Here is a 17,926-nt window from a genome sequence, read left to right as displayed (position 1 = left end):
CCCCATCTGAGAAACAGGGTGGTGGTTCTGGTGGGCAGTGGCCCAAAGCATCCCATTCCCAACCCTGCTGCTCTGAGTGTTCCCAGCTAGGACACAGGAAAGGGGACTCTGTCTGTCCAAAGAAATCACCTACTATTGGGACATCTAAGGGGGGGGCATGTGGCCTTGGGGGAAAGTAGTTCCCAGGGGCAGGGCGTAGACCATTTCTTCATCTCCTTTAGTTGGGAGGTGGACTCAGAGGGTAAACTGGTGATCCCTGAGGGTGGGAGTCGTCACTCTCCACCAGGTGGGAGTGAATGGGGTCCCAGTCACCGCTCTGAGAGACACAGGGGCTAGTCTTACCATGATGGTGGAGAGACTAGTGCCACCAGAGCAGTACACCGGACAGGTGTGTAGAGTGACTCCAGCCATTGGGGAGGATTTCTTCCACCCCATGGCCCTGGTGTCCCTAGAGTGGGGTGGGGAGGTGATACAGAGACGGGTCATAATTAGTCCCCAGCTGCCATTGACTGCATTCTGGGGAATGAGTTACCCCTAGTGTCAGGAGAACTGAGAGGGTTGACCCCTAGGGGCGCCTTGGCAGTTCAGAAGTCTGGCAGTACCACTCCCCAGAGGAGGGTATGTGAGCCCATATGCAGAGGCAAGGTGAGAAAGGACTCACCTTTGTACTCTGTTGAGCCTCGGGGTACAGACGCTGGGCTGAGTGACCATTATCAGGGACCCACCCCTGAACTGGTGAGAATGGAGAAGGGGTGCAGGACCCCTGTGGCTACTGCCCCCCATTCTGGGATGCTTCAGGAGCCCCTTGGGAGCTCCCTACCAACCCCCCCAGCTGGAGGAGAATCTCATCCAACGGCCCCCCTCAGGGTCTCCACTTAGCAGTGGATGGTCTGGGGCCTGGCTCTTGACACTGACAGCTGTCAGTAGCGTCTGTTAGTTTCTGTCCTTGTGGACAGAGTTTTCCCTTGGTTAGGGACAGAAATCAGACCCAAGGAATGGAACAGGCCACATCACTTTGTTGGTCATGGTGGTACTGTCTGCATACTGGGATGCATCTGTGAGCAAATTAAAGTTAGGAGCTTCACAGATGGGGTCCTCAGGTGATGAGAAGGGTTCCCCATGGGTCAGTTCAGTGGCCCCAGACAGTATAGACAGAGGAGCCTCACTGAGTCAGAAAGGCGTAGAACTGACAAGTGCCCCTGCAGTAGTGGGCCATTGTCATGTTCTATCGCCTTAAGCAGGGAAGTCCATCAGAGAGTTCATTAGTCTACCCTGGCTTTAGGCTGGAACAAGGATATGTTGGAAATGACCTTTCTGCAGGGTTATCCCCAGACTTTTTGCCTTCCAATTCTCTTTTTCTAACCTCAGTTTTGCTGGCTTTAGGAATCTGCACACTTTAACACTGCTAATCAGTGTTAAAGTGCATATGCTCTCTCCTTAAAACATTGGGACATTGGCTCATACCAAATTGGACTATTTAATTTACTTATAAGTCTCTAGTACAGTGCACTATATGTGACCAGGGTCTGTAGATTAAATGCTACTAGTGGGCCTGCAGCACTGATTGTGCCACCCACTTCAGTAGCCCCTTAACCGTGTCTCAGGCCTGCCATTGCAAGGCCTGTGTGTGCAGTTTCACTGCCAATTCGACTTGGCATTTAAAAGTACTTGCCAAGCCTAAAACTCCCCTTTTTCTACACATAAGACACCCCTAAGGTAATCCCTAGGTAACCCATAGGGCAGGGTGCTGAGTAGGCAAAAGGCAGGACATGTACCTGTGTAGTTTACATGTCCTAGTAGTGTAAAACTCCTAAATTAGTTTTTACACTACTGTGAGGCCCGCTCCTTTCATTGGCTAACATTGGGGCTGCCCTCATACATTGTTTTGAGTGGTAGCTGCTGATCTGAAAGGAGTAGGAAGGTCATATTTAGTATGGCCAGAATGGTGATACAAAATCCTATTGACTGGTGCAGTTGGATTTTATATTACTATTTTAGAAATGCTACTTTTAGAAAGTGAGCATTTCTCTACACGTAAATCCTTCTGTGCTTTCCAATCCACGTCTGGCTAGGTTTAGTTGACAGCTCCCTTGTGCATTCACTCAGACACAACCCAAACACAGGATACTCAGCCTCACTTGCATACATCTTCATTTTGAATGGGTCTTCCTGGGCTAGGAGGGTGGAAGGTTTGACACTTGCATGTCATAGGACAATAGCCTGCCCTCACACAAAGGACTGCCACACCCCCTACTGGGACCCTGGCAGACAGGATGGAACTGAAAGGGGACCTTGTGCACTTCTAAGCCACTCTTTGAAGTCTCCCCCACTTCAAAGGCATTTTTGGGTATTTAAGCAAGGTCTCTGACCCTACCAACTTAGACACTTCTTGGGGTAGACACTCTACCTCACAGGCACCTCTTGGGATAGACACTCTACCTCACAGACACTTCTGGACAAGAAACCTGCTGGTGAAGAATCCCTGAACCAGACCTGCCAAGAGTCCTGGCTGCCCAAGGGACTCACTGGGACTGCTTTTCTGACAAGGACTGCTGCCTTGCTGTTTCCCTGCTGCCTTGCTGCTCTCTGGCTGTGCTGAGCAGTGTTCTTTAAGGGCTTGGATAGGACTTGCCTCCTGTTCCCTGAACACTCAGGACCAAAAGCACTTCACTCCTGCAACTGGACTCCTTGCGCAAAAAACATTTGACGCACAGCCTGCTAAAAACAACGCTCAGCCTGCCCCGCTGTGAGAAATTCAACGCACGCCGAACTGGGACGACACAGCGTGACTTCGCAAGGAGAAGATCGATGCGGCGCCTGTGGTGCGACCGGAACTTTGACGCACAACCCAACAGATCGACACACAGCTGACCCGGTATGACGCAGCCCGACTTACAGAGGGAAATCGACGCAGAGCCTGCCATGCGGGAGAAAATTCCATGCAACGCCTACTGGATCGACGCAGTGCGTGTGACTTTGCTCCGCAAGCCCAGGATTCCACGCACCTGGGGTGCCAGATAACCCCGCAACCCGAAGAGGAACCAAGTCCACGCGCAGGAAATCAACGCAAAGCCTTCCCCTGTGTGGAAAATAATGACGCATGTCAGTGTGCGAAGGGGCGAAACTGATGCACACCTCCCCGTTTTCCACGCATCGCCTCCTCTGCGGTCCCTTGCGGAGATTTTGAACGCAAACTAGGTACTTTGTGCATGCAAGAGACATTTATTCTTTTTAAGAGACATGTATTTGTTTTGCAAAGACTTAAGACACTTTGGGCCATATGTATGAACACATTTTCCCATAGACGTAGAATGGGTAAAAACCTTTGATACATCTGGCCCTTTATATCACCTTTCAGTGATATCTCAACATTTACTTATTTCATCTTTGATCGTTTTGACCTGCATCTTATCAGATAAATATTATATATTTTTCTAAACACTATGTGGTGTATTTTTGTGGTGCTATATTGTGTTATTGTATGATTTATTGCACAAATACTTTACATATTGCCTTCTAAATTAAGCCTGACTGCTCAGTGCCAGGCTACCAGAGGGTGAGCACAGGATAATTTGGATTGTGTGTGATTTACCCTGACTAGAGTGCAATTTCACTGCCACGATGTTCGCTAAAAGGTTGATGTCATTATTAATCAGTGAGGTTGGCCGGTAGTTCTCACATTGAAGTGGATCTCTGTCTGGTTTGGGGATCAATGAAATAAAGGCCCTATTAAATCCTGTTGCAAGACATCCGATATTGATGGATATTGATGGATTTCCTAAACAGCTTACCCAATAGAGGAGCAATCTCGTGTGTTGTGATTTGTAGAATTCTACTGGGAACCCAGACTTTCTAGGTGCTTTACCCACTGGCTTGTTTTTGTGGCATCTGCAACCTAATCTGAGATCCCTTTGGTGTGCTTGTGAGAACTTAGGAAGAACTAAGGCATCTAAAAATATCTGTTGAGGGACTCCTGCTTTGAATACTATTGTAGAAGGTAACAAAGGCTCTTGTTATATAATGTGTATGGCGTTAGTTAACACCTTAGCAGTATTGTGAATGGCAGGGATGGTAGACGCAGCTGCACCTTCTTTCATTTGGAAGGGCCAAGAGCCGTACGCATTTTTGCTAAATTCATAATGCAGGTGTTTGATCCACAGTACAGCATTTTCTGCCTGCATTGTAAGAATGGAGTTGAGTTCATATTTCTTATCTGTAAGGGAGCCAGTTGTAGCCTCGGTGGGGTTTGTGTGGTACATGTGCATAACCATCACTAGTTCTGACTCAAGTATTAGGCTTCTTGCTGCAGCTGCTTTATAGGTGTGTGCAGAATCTCTCATTAACTGTCCACTGAGAAAGGTCTTACCTGTAGCCAATAAAGTGTGGGGGAATGCCACTGAGTGTCCATTCATGTTCTCTAAGAGTTTGCATCTCAGTGTATCCACACTTAATTTTCGCTATGCATTTGCAAATTTCTATACTGGAGCGGTTTTAGGGGCTTGGCTATGATATGTACTGAACCTTCCCCATTAGCTAGATAAGCTATACAACTGACTGTCCCCTCAAGTTAAATATTCTGAACGTTCATCTTGGACAACTGAAAATAAAGTGAGCAATGTGACTAAATTGCCTGTTCAGGTATCTGAACCTCTTTAGGGTTACCAGGGTTATCTATTACAGCTAACATTCAATTACCATTGTGTAAGCCAGAACTCGCACATTAAATGCAATGCTCATGTCCTAACAACATTTAAAAAAAAAAAAACACAACTTTAAAGTTATATTAAATTAAACAATGACGCATATGCAAACCAGTTAATGATACTAATGCTGTACTCATAATTAATGATACTAATGCTGTACTCATAATTAATGATACTAATGCTGTACTCATATTTCCTACACTGTCACCACTATTCCTCTTGGGTTCCGGAGTAGCCCAAAAGCGATCCGACGCCTCGTCAGGGGTAGTAAGCACTATATAAATACAATTACAATACTACATTCGTAGCCATCTCTGTCAAAGGGGCAAGGGTAGAATGGTATGCAACCTCACCTGTGAGATGACTCACATTTGTAATTGTATCTGTTTCCTTTAGGGTGAGGTCATGTTTGTTGCAGTAGTGTGAAAGTTGTCTCTTGCACGGCTGTTGTGTGACTTACGGATTGTGCTTCTAACCATAACCTGTGGATTCAACAGGCGTCTCTCTCAATGTGTAAGCATAGCTGCACGTTAACTGTGGTAGTTTTAGGTGAATTTCTCAGGGTATTTGTTCCAATATCCTTTAAGGCGTTATACCGAAGGATAACCATCACTTCACTTTAACCTTGGCTTTATTATTTGAAGGCTTCACGCCCACACTTGTTCTGAGGGGAAAGCTTCCTAAACCTGAAACTCAGGCAGTGAAGACTCCTGCAAGATCTGCACGCGAGCAGAGAATAGATTATTCTTAGCCCGAGTGAGTGCAATGAATGAGTGAGTGAATGCACTGTGATTCAACTTGAATGTTTCTTTGTAAGAGAGCAGCCATCTAGCGTATTGTGAAACGGAAAACTAATTTGCTGTCTATTCATATTTGGAAAATTATACAAATGTAAATCACAGCCAATGGATGCTAGAAATAAGCGAAGAGTTATTACGCTAATTCTAGAGCTGTACACCGAATTCCCAATCCTAATATTACTCACTCAGGAAAGCAGTGGGCAGCAGTCAGAACCCACTCATAAGAAATGAGGGATCCGCCACAAAGGTGAGTGTCATCATAGTGGAGACTGACTTGCCATGGCCATTTTCCTAGACTGGCATCCTGCCCTCCGACTATCCGATCAACCGGCAGCTTCCTTCGACCGCAGTCTGCAAAACAGAAACATGCATGGAAGAGACCACAAAAGGTACACATTGGTGCCCGCAATGGATTTTTCACCAAAACAGAGTACAGTTTGCAAATCAGACAGGGTTGGTAATGCAGGCAGGAAGTGGGTTTTGCGAGAAACGATTACTCAGCTTCGTGGTTCATTAATATTCAGCGCTAACCAGAAGGGATTTTGCCCTTCCTCGACAAGATCAATGATAGCAAGGTTTAGCAAATGGGCAGCATACACAATTCAGCACCGGTGGGCACCAGGAAACCACCTCTGCTACTTTAGCTAACTGCTACCTTGTCACGACAGGTCTAATCAGAATAGGCTGTGGACAGACCCTCACATCAGTGAAACACTGACCTCACCGAGCTCCCTCACATCCCTTAAGCTAAACTCCCATGTGCTGTACATGTCACACAGACCAAGGCCCATATTTATACTTTTTTAGCGCCGCATTTGCGTCGTTTTTTTACGCAAAAACGGCGCAAACTTACAAACTACAATTGTAATTTGTATGTTTGCGCCGATTTTGCGTCAAAAAAGCGTCGCAAATGCGGCGCTAAAAAAGTATAACTATGGGCACAAGTATGTTCAGCATATGGGGCAGTATTCCCCCTTACATAGACACGTTTATGTAAAAGTACGTTTGTGTAAGAGCATGCACTCGAGATACATTTGCCATAAGTCACACTTTGCTAAGTCATCCTTAATTGACTTGCTATAAATATGCAATAAACTTTAAATTCACTCAGAATGTTAATCAGTATCGCACATTTTATGGAAATAATAGACTGTTCATAGATATATTAGTAATGCATGTGTTTGAAATTGTCAGATGCAGTTGGTTTTGGAAACAAATGAACTATTTACCGACATCCGACTTAAAATGGCGACAGAGTGCTAAGTTGAAGCTATTGTTGTGGGTGAGTGGACTCATGTTCACTCCTGTATCATTCCTTGTATGCTTAATTACATTTGTGTTTTTTAAAATAGTGCCTGGGCGTTTAAGGGACAAGAGTTGCTTTAAACAAACAAGTGTTGGCAGTCATGAAATCGTGAAAGCATCCGTGGCCCCAGCAGAACTGATGCAGTGAGACACATCACCTCCCAAAACTCTGCATCAGAACTGCATCAATGAGGCATTGCCTCAAAAAACTCTGCATCGCTACTGCTGTGCGATGCATCTTCAACGCAGCACTTCGTAGCACATCACAGCCCACAGCCTCTAAAGGAAGGCATCCTCAATGACAATGCAGGACTGCACATCACAAGCCCAGCAACTTCTTCAGAACCAGTTGATGCACAACGCATTTTTAATGAAGTACTTCACATCTCAAGCCCCTCACAGCGGTATCCTAGATGATGATGCAGGACCTCACATCGCAGCCTCGCAGCTCCTTGGAACCGCCTTCTCATGGTACATCTCCACATGAGGCCCTTGCACCACCTTGGCTGCGCGAAGCATACTTGATGCAGGGACCTCGCAGAGCTCCTTAACCAGGATTTAAGATACGTTTGCTCAGCAGACCTAACTGGGTCCCTGTATCTGACCCATGCTCCACTGTGGTAAGCCTGAACTTTGACTTTCTCCTTGTCTGGCGCAAACAGATTACCACAGTTTGTGCTTTTACGCACTAGTTCTACTCAAGGCTTTAAAATTGCATATCTACTGTTATACTAATTGGATTTTAGTCATTTTGGTATCAATTTATTGAATCTAACTCTATTGTTGGTGTGGGATTTTTCTTGTGTTGTGTTTCCACTTTATTGCTGTTTGAGGTGCTGCAAAAATACATTATACAGTGCCTCTCACTTAAGCCTGACTGATTTTGTGCCAAGCTACCAGAGTGTTAAGCACAGGTTAATTTGGGGTTTGCTTGTGTTTACCCCTAACAGAAATTGTTATGGCTGACTGAGTACGGTTTCACCTCCCTCAACCAGTAACCTAATTCCCAACAATTCATTTGTGCATCATATTAGCAAGTGCATTGTTCTCAGCTTAACTAATTAGAACAACCATCATTATATTGTATGTCCCTTTCACGTTTTTATGATTGTTAAACTGTCCATAAGTGCATAGGCCCTTGATTAAAGATGGCAACAATGCTGGCATTAAGTGTGCATATATGACATGGTGCAGGATGCCTAAATGTCATCTGGAGAAACCTGCAGATATGTGCTTAAGAGCAGGCCCATGGCAACCCAGACAAGACCTAGGTGTTAAACACATTATCACATTTAAAATGGCAGGTGGTTAACAATGATTCAACCTCCTTAACACAGCCTGTTAGAGGCAGCTCACAGAGCTTGGATGTGAACTTTATTCTGTAATACATACTAACGTTTTGAAAACCTATTACGGGCTTCAGCACTATGCTGCAAATGAGTATCTGTGCGCTTGCACTCTTTTTTTGCTGAAATCGATTTTTCACTAGTTTCTGTTAAGTAATTTGTAGAAATATCATTCCCCCAGCACATATTTATTTAAAGGAAATAAAAAAATGAATTACATTTTTTTCTGGTGTTTCACATTTTCTGTTTTTAAGTAACTAGTCTTTGCTTTAGGCTGCAATCCTTCCTTCTGAGGTATTCCCCTTGGCTCACAAGTAATAATAGCTCCTGGGAGAGGAGACCAACTAGTATCGAACAACAGCGTCTTTGAGTAAAGGTTTTTGGACCTGTAGTTCACCTTATATGACATTTGCCTGTCAGAGGAAATGTCATAAAAGAGGGAGAACTAAGGGTCAGAAAGTTGGTATCCTCTCATCAAGACAGAGACATCATGTTCAATACAATACATTGAATGAACTTTCCATCTCAATTCAAGCCATTGAAATAGGACACTATGAGTGGGGCGGATGCATACCACTAGTAGTACTCCAAAACCTTGATAAACTTCAATTCTGTCTTTCCTACCTTGACACTGGATGGCAAGGAACAGTCCTTTCGGGCACTCACTGAAAAAGGAAAAATACAACTGTCAGAGAGATGTTAGAATGTAACATGTAGGTTCAAACTCTGAGAATCAAACACCAGAGTGGCATCATGGTGTGAAGATGCTTTGGTGAAATTCAACAACTTTGATTCCCTTTTCAAGGAACAAATAGCCAGGTTTCCCATGTTAAGAGCAGGTGGTCTACTTCTTTGTAAGTTTAACTTTGAGAAGTTAACTACTCAGATTAAGGGCCTTATTTAAAGTTTGGAGGGTGGGATACTCTATCACAAATGTGACAGATATCCCGACCTCTGAATTAAAGGGCATTGTAGACTGTGGCATTTGTGATAGGATAGTCAGGATACCCATCACAGTCTTAGGTCAGCCATTTTACAGACATTGGCTGTACCCTAAAGAAATGTTTTTTAAATGTCAAACTCAACAGCACCTTGACTTGGAAAAGCCATGGGGGGCACTCATCGGCTTCTCCTAGACACCAGCAATGTAGAAATTGTAATTTTACAAAACCTAATAAAATGATTCTTGGCAATTTTGGAAAACACTGTTTATTTTTCATTGTACAGGACGCAAGAGATATTCATTCAGTGATCCACAGAGAGCAACACTTGAAGTGTACCAAAAAAGCACAGTGTGATAGAAAGTAGCACAAGATAATTCCTTCACGCACAAGCCACCAGCTTACCATGGTGAAAGGACATCAGTCAACCGCTTGGCACTGGGGAGCTGCTTCTCATCCACACAAAAATACCCCAAGGTCCCGTTAGCTCCGGCAGTCTTTACATCTAGCTCTGAGTGCCCCATGGCCCTGTGACAGACCAGAGAGAAGTATGTTGTAGGAATGCTCCCAGATCATACATAAAAATACAGAAGTTAGACATGTGAATGTAACTTAGGGATCACAGCTGCAATCCATGACATACAGTTTGGTACCCCATAAACTTGTGCATTGATTCATCCAAATTACAGGAATAGCAGAAGTGATATTCGAACACTGGAATGTTGGGAGCTCCATTGAAGACAATGGAGCAGCAGTGGCCTATATGAACTGCTCGCACCATCCAGTGTTCTAATATACAGCATCTGCCTTTCTCTTTTTCCTGCCTCTCAAAAATATATTATTTAGGCAGAGTAAAAAGAAAGGCAGAGGCTGTGCAGGGCAACACAGTCAGCCTTCGCCCTTCCCTCTCCTGTAGCTCAGACGTAGTAGGGTTTCAGATGGAGAGAAGGGGTGAATGCTACACAGCTCCTGGGTCTCTCTGGCTTGGCTGAACTACAAAAAGCAGTTCAACCAAGCCGGGGAGAACCAGAGGCTAACGTCAGCCTGTTTTCACAGCTCTTGCTGTGAATGTTCAACAGCTAAGAGCCATGGCCCTGCTTGTTCTGTTAGTTGTTGTACAGTCACAGCAACAGCTGTGAACAAATGTTTGGGAGCAGAGGGAGATTTCAACCCTGTCAGGCTCAGAAATGCCTTTGTTTTACTAATTAGAACAGTCTGTCCCCATGGAGTGGAATGTTCTACTAGTTTTATAGCCCGACATAGCTGGACTATTTCTACGGTTAAATGTACGCTCCCTTGACAAAGGCTTTAATGCTGGAGCGGGCCTTTAATGGCCCGTATAGCCCACTATGACAGGCTATAATTCTCTATTAGAACATTGGAATGTTGGGAGCTTCATTGGGGAAAATGATGTGCCTCATGGCAAATAATGGCTGGTATAATCCTTCTGCTTTATGATCTAATGTTTGTCATTCTGTTTCTCTTTTTATAAATGAGAGCATTATTCCCTGAGAGGTTGGAATGTTCTAATAGCCTAATAGCTCTTCTGCCTCGGGCTGTATTGGTTATTAAAGTCTGTGGCTCAGGCCTATATGTTAAATTCAGGGCCTTTAACAGCCGTTATACCTCTATTCAGCGGGCTATGAGGTTATATGACGTATCCTTTGACACATTGTTACATTCTTTACCATTAACATCCTCATCTTTGCTGTTGTGCTGCTCCAGTATGTGCAAGGAGAGGATATTAAAAAAACGAAACATGACTCTGAATACTCTTCATGCATTCTGTTACTGCTGTTCCTACATGGCCTTTGAGACCAGCATTATCAAGGTAAGTACCTGATTCACCAAAAAGCAAGCAAAGGGTAGTCACTACTCCCTCTAACTAGCCCTAATTTACTTCCATGTTCATACTGCCATTGCTATTTCTGAGTAGGCTGAGGTGATTCTGCATCAGTTAAAGATCACCCAGACAGGAATTATCTGAAAAGGCAAATTAAACCTCTGTTGACTTGTGACTGGCCAGCTTGCTTCCGGACGGTTTGTAGCTGCTCCCTTCGACTGGAGCTACAAGCGTATGAAGTAACCTGCCTCGAACCTACTTTACTTTCAAGTTCTCCTTCCATTCCACAAGCAGTTGTTTGCTGCTGTTCCAAAGACATTGTGGTCCCCTACTACCACCATATTGTGTGGCATATATACTTAAAAAATATACATTTCAAAATAAGGTGTGTATTGTCTAAACAAGAAAATGATTGCTTCTTATCCAGTCAATTGAATAAAAAGCCTACTTTTACACAGTGTTGGGGTTCTACCACCATGACACTGGGGGTCATGTGAGGTCCTCTCTTCACAATAGTTTACAACAGAACACTCCTTGACCGATTTGACACTTCATTCCACTTTTCACACCAGTCCAGTTGATCACAATACTATACTCATGCATTCGGTTTTGCTTAGTTCCTTCCTTCTACAAACATTGCCAAGATCACATTCTGGAAGTGCAGACCCGTTCTTTCATCTTGGTCCCTGGTGCTTACAGATTCATTCATACATACATTCAATTCTAGCTTTCCCCTGCCTTTCTTCTGAACTGCACCCTGTGCTTATTTTCTCCATTTCCATTACTTCTCTCCATGTCCCAACATGTCTCCACCCCAAGTAAGCATTCAACACTAACATGCAAGTGGAGTCTTTCACCTACAATAAAGTCATCACAGCAAGGTTTGGGGTACTTACCCTTGGTAAAATCCACACACACTTCCCCATCCATGCACATATTTGACAAATAAGATTAGGGACTACCAGCAGGTCTTTTGCATTGCTCCTTCCACCCATCCAATTAACCTAAACTTCTCCATGGAAATTTCTTTAATGTCTTATATAAAAATCATCACGCATTGCTGATACAAAGCCAACTGGCTTCTATCGAAGACAGGAATTTATATAATCTCATAGCCCTTGCATTTGAAGTATTTCATGGCCCGCTTCTGCTTACCTCTCTCACACCCGTACTCAATATACCTTTTCTCAAGCCCACATTTCCAAGGGCACCCAATACCAAACAGCTGTCAACAAGCACTCTCATCCAACAAATAATTATCATCCACATACTCACCTCAAATAATCACCTATCGTTATTTATACTTGTCTATATGACCTTGTTGCCATCTCCTATACTAAACAGCAGCCATTCATCCTTATTTCCAATGTCTTCAGTAAGAGTGGTCCAGCTGGAGGTGAACTATCACCCATTTTAAAATGTCCTAATCCAGGAATTAGAATTTAAATGGTGTGATCATTTAGAACTAGTGCAAGTGGTGCTATTTAAAATTGAGCATACCATAACATTCCCTACCACACCAAAATCAGCAGGTACCGGTTTTAACTGGTATTAACTGGGCATTTGCCTGACTAAATATCATTATGTTTAAACTTCTGGAATCAACCTAGGAAGAATTTGTGAGGATGCATTAATTACAGCAAAACTCATAATTCCGATCTCCATGTTTGGGAAATTACCATATTTTGCAGGGTTCTCCCCTGATTTCTGCCTTCTTTAGCTGAACCCATTTAATTTGGCGATAGGGCTCTGCCCACTTTACTTCTTCTAAACAGTGGAACGTGCTCTCTCTTTTAAACATGCTAAAATTAGCATACTCCTAATTTGCTCATCTAATTTGCTTCTAAGCCCCTATAATAAAACACTATATGCAACTAGGGCATGTGAATTAAATGCTATAAGTGGACCATGACACTCAGTGTGCCATCCATTAACGTATCACTGTCAAATATCTCAACAGTTCAGCCCTTACAGCCTGTGCATGCCAGTTCAAACTGCTATTTCGACTTGGCAAAATAAATATGTAGCCAGGCATAAACCTTCCTTTTTAATACTTACAAATCACACCTAAGGAGGCCCTAAATGCCCATAGGGTGGGGTGCATGATATTTAAAAAGTAGGACATGTGTAATGAACTTTTACAAGTCTTGGCAATAAAACTCTCCAAAATTGTTTTTCAATGCTGCCTTGTGTGCTAAGCTACCAGAATGTTAAGCACAGGTTCATTTAGTGACTTTTTTGGTTCAGCCTAACAAGCATTGTGATTATTATTTGAGCGGGGTTTTCACCCCGTCAACTAATACTCCAATTTCCTATGCTATGCAGAAATATGTGTGTGAAGGATTAAAATAAATGGCCCACCTAGAATGAGGGTTTAAATGTTGCTGCGGATGTTCTCATCTAGCACTAATATGTTTGTTCGTTATAACATTTCTGATGTAAATACTCTTGCTCAAAAGAGTGGGTTGCTAAAGTATGGAATTAGTCAATAATATACTTCAAGCAGTCTTATTCAGTCTTGGGAAACTGATGGTGATTTGTTTTAATGGAAAGGTGATGCCAATCTATGGCATCTGCAATGATGATGCATAGGATATTGATCAGTATCCACATCCCTTAGACCATTAGGACAGGTGCTGATGCAATGGGACACCTAGTTAAATTATATCAGTAGTTAGATGGAAGGGAAAGGATTCCATAAAGTTCAAAGGAAAGAGCCATTGAAGGTGAATTCTTGAGAACAGGCATAGCCCATTGGAACCGAAGGCAATACATACTTGTGCTTGGATTGAAACATTTACTTCATGCAAGCAATAACACTAAAAGCATCCAGTGCACAAAGACTGCATCCATTCACCACCATGACATTCCCATCCCTACCTGATAAAGCCCATCTCTTCACAGCTTAACGTGGCAACCAAGGAGTTTGCACTTGTGGCACAGACCAGCCGCCATTTCCCCTCCGCCTCATCGTAGACAGTCAGCCTGGAGTCTGCAGAACTAACCTGGACTGTGAAAGACATATAAACCAAAGATAAAAAAGATGCTCTTAAGGGCCATGCAATGAATGCACTGTTGAATCTTAGGAGTTATTGAGGAGATTGTGACTGAAGGCACCATGATTAGTGACACTGATAAATGGAAGGCTTTTGCAGGGAGGTCAAAGAAACCTTACTAGGAGTGACAGAAACGGTTACATGGTAAACAGAATAAACCAAGGTTTGCAGATATAACAGAAGAAGTATTTAATGGTATGCTTTTTGTAGCAATGGGGATTTCAAGAAAAACTGTCATGCATTGCAGCAGAATAAATGATAAGCTCCATAGAGTCTTAGTAAGCTTCAGGCACTTAAGGAAACGGAGGTTCTGTGTTCAGTTCCATTTATTGATGAGAATTTAATGAATGATGGGGATTTGATGACCCCCTTGAAAAACTACAGAGAATTCATGCTAAGTTCCTCCACTTACCACATGGGGGATTTATGGCAATCTCAGTGCTTTCATGCTACACCCCTGACAGTGATTAGGATTTTATGGTAAGCTCCCATTTCACGTAGTGAGTGGACCTTCATGTTAGTTATCTAAGAAGCTATAGGGATTCCACTGTAAGGTTCATGTACTGTTGAGAACTGCATGGCACAAGCTATGCAATGATTCCAGCACAATGGATTAGAGTTAATGCTTGCCATTTCTATCTGCAGTGATCTGATGGCCAGAATTTCGAATTCAAGCAAAGCATACTTCTATGTTGGTAAATTCGGTAGTTTAAGTATGTTATGAATTGCTATGTAAAAAAACATTTTACTTTTTACAACAAAAGGTAAAAAAAAAACCTAATATTCAAATGATATGTTAACGGCAGACACCACCCAGTCATAGGTTAGTCAATAGTAAGTTCAATGGAATCAGGAGTGGCTAATCTTAAGGAAACTCTCAGATGTCCAGAGGAAAATCTATGGTAAGTGCCACAAGTCTATGAATGATTCTGATTTACATGCTCTCCATCTGCAAGACCACCTGGCTGATCCACTGGAGGTGCTAGGCTGCAGGTTTTTCAAGTTACGTGGCATTTTCTGACAGGACTACCTGGGTGTTCACAAGGGATCCATTGGAAGTGTTATGCAGCACAATACCAAGTTAGAAAACAGTCAGCCCCAGAATCATGTGAATATTCACGGGGGATCAATCTGAAGTGCTATGCAGTCACAGCAAGATCCGAAGTTAGGGTTAGTCTGTCAAAGGGATATTTGAGATAGTCTGTTGCATAGGTACGAGTGTCACTGCCACGCTAACCGGACAAATTAGTACATGCTATTTATTCTGATAGGGGTTATATGGTAATGCGAGTAGGCACATGGAGATTGCGTTACTTTACCACTGCCAGTAATCAGAGGAAAATCAACTGTGAGGTCACATGTTGCTACTTAATAGTTTGTTGCCATGTAGTTTTTTTGGACATACAGAGGGCAACAGTTATGAGCATATTGCACATCCTAGCATATTGTAGGTGTACATGGATATGGGGTTTATATATGATGGAAGATCGGACAATCAATAATGAAAAATAAAGGTCAGAACACAGATTTATCATATATAAAATGCATAACAGCCAAATGTGTACTTTGGTCCAATATTGCCATTGAGGGGTTGTGGTGACATCATAAACCACAAGGGCGAAGGTAGAGTGGTTTTCAAATGTCCCCAGAACCCTTAACCAATACAGGACCGTATTACACATACTACTAGTTTTTTTATGTTACATGTTTATTACTGGGCTGTTAGCTTGAAAAAGCTGTTTTTTTCAAAGTGCAGCTAGCAATGGGCACTAAATGGCTTAAAAATATTTATCTTTCTTGAATAAATTGTTAATAAAACAATGGGAAATGGTGAGACTTAGTAGATTTAGATGCTTCTGTGTCAGAGTTTATTGAATAATTATGGATCGACTGCCACATAATTTGTAAAATTTGCAAGTTTCACCATAAACTTTGTTTCTATTTCAAATGGATAAAAATAATACGGACAGAGAACGTGCTGCATAATTTTCAGTTTAGATAACCTTGAGAAGAAAGTTGGTCTTCCATGCCACATAATCCTAATCAGCCAGACGATGTTAATGCTCTGCAGATTAGTATGGGAGTTCTGACTATGATGGTGAGATCTATATTTCAGACATTACAGAAGTAGTGCTGTACAATCACAGCAAGAGTCTACAGCATACAAGACACAGCTACTAAAGGTATATTATTTATTACAGAGATTCAAAGTTCAGTGGCATTCGGCAACAGGCAGGAACTCAAGTCAAGAGCAATGGAGGCATAGAAGGACTGTATTTTAAGTGTCTTTCAGCCAAAGGGATAATTTTGACAAATTGAAAGCTACGTCATGTGTACAACTCCTTGGCACATGCAATACACTCAGATAGGGATTATATGGTAAATAGCACCATTTAGACACAGGTTTTTTTTTTTGTCTGCCAGTAATCGTAGTGGCATTGCGGAGTGCTAAGAAGTTAAAGAATTTCTGGTTAGGTGCCATGTAGGTAAAACGGATTCCATGGATAATACCACTAACTCAGAACAATATGAGGTTCACCATATGTATTTGGTAAAAGCTTCTTAAAACATACTAATATACACAAGTGCAACCCCATTTTAGATGTTTCAAAAGTCATATATTCTTGACATTGTACTTTTTGGTACTATTATTTTAGTATTTTAGGCATTCCATGTAGCACAGCCCTGCATTAGGTAGAGTAGCCAACGGATTTACCAGAATCTCAGTCGAATATGTGACAGAACAACTAGGTCCTAAACAACTATAGCCTAAACCACTACTGCTAAACAACTAAAAAGTCTCTACAACTAAGTACTGAACAACTACTGTCTAAACAACAATTGTGCCTGAATAACAATTGCCTGAGCAACTAATATATATATATATATATATATATATATATATATATATATATATATATATATATATATATTCTAAACAACTAATAAACCATAAAAACCAAAAAGAAAACCTTACCTTAAAATTAGTTCTTCAGGCAATTGTTATTCAGGCACAATTGTTGTTTAGACAGTAGTTGTTTAGTACTTAGTTGTAGAGACTTTTTAGTTGTTTAGCAGTAGGGGTTCAGGCAAGTAGTGGTTTAGACCTAGTTGTTCAGGATGTTTCCCATCTCGGTCACAGGGAAGTATGACAGTTTAGGAATACTTTTAATAATCCACCTATGGATCCCTCTGAATATTCTGGCTAATATTTATGAAGTAGTTGTGACTCTTCATGGGCCTAAATGCATCCACAATGCATATCATTGAAGCAATTCCCGAATGTAGGTCCAAGTGAAATCAGGGAGTAATGGGTTTGAAAGTGGACCCATATTTATTATACTTTAGACAATTCCAAATACACACTATATAAGGTCCATGTCCATAAGGCATTGCCAGAAACTTTGGTCAAATGCTGAAGCCATGATCTGAAACCATGCCCAGGGGTTACAAGACCAGCAGTTTAATCAATGAAACTTAAGTGTATTTTGGTGCCTTCACCATGCTAAGCTACAGGTCTATAGACCACATGGAGTAAATTATTTATGACCCACCTCCTGCACATATTCTAAGTACCAAGAAAATTGGCCCATGCAGTCATCACCTACAGTAGGTGTGCACCTAAGAGGTGCTCACACAAGATACTTCCATTCATCAGAAATTAAGATGTATAATGGATCTTTGTGTATTTTTTTGTGCACGAGGCAAGTACACAGCAACATATTTGATTACATTAAAGAGTGCTTTAGCCATACCCCTGGAACTCAATCAGACAACCAGTGAATTGTAATGGTTATGCAACTAGTCTAATGTATATTAAATTTAACTATCCCTTACCATAGTACAGACCTTGATTGTCGCTCTTCAAGGCGTATGTCACTGCAAAAAGGAAGAGAGAGATGATAAGATGATGGAATCAGAAGACAAATGCA

The 17,926-nt window shown here is 42.2% G+C and overlaps 1 protein-coding gene across 8 annotated transcripts in view; it reads right to left on the bottom strand.

Annotated features, from left to right (window-relative positions):
• The window catches only part of HPN (hepsin), a 162,415-nt gene that overhangs the window by 33,804 nt on the left and 110,685 nt on the right, over positions 1 to 17,926 (bottom strand). For 7 of the 8 annotated variants that reach the window (XM_069201093.1, XM_069201090.1, XM_069201092.1 and 4 more), the window contains 5 exons: positions 17,832 to 17,873; positions 13,819 to 13,948; positions 9,501 to 9,623; positions 8,779 to 8,819; positions 5,689 to 5,854 (listed from right to left, as the gene is read on the bottom strand). In XM_069201093.1, the coding sequence (XP_069057194.1) occupies positions 5,689 to 5,854; positions 8,779 to 8,819; positions 9,501 to 9,623; positions 13,819 to 13,948; positions 17,832 to 17,873 (502 nt within the window). The remainder of the gene's footprint in view (positions 1 to 5,688; positions 5,855 to 8,778; positions 8,820 to 9,500; positions 9,624 to 13,818; positions 13,949 to 17,831; positions 17,874 to 17,926) is intronic. The other variant, XM_069201089.1, reaches the window with a different exon arrangement.

This window comes from Pleurodeles waltl, chromosome 7 (genome assembly GCF_031143425.1).
Source record: "Pleurodeles waltl isolate 20211129_DDA chromosome 7, aPleWal1.hap1.20221129, whole genome shotgun sequence".
NCBI classification, from domain to species: domain Eukaryota; kingdom Metazoa; phylum Chordata; class Amphibia; order Caudata; family Salamandridae; genus Pleurodeles; species Pleurodeles waltl.
This window is presented reverse-complemented; position numbering and strand designations above follow the sequence as displayed.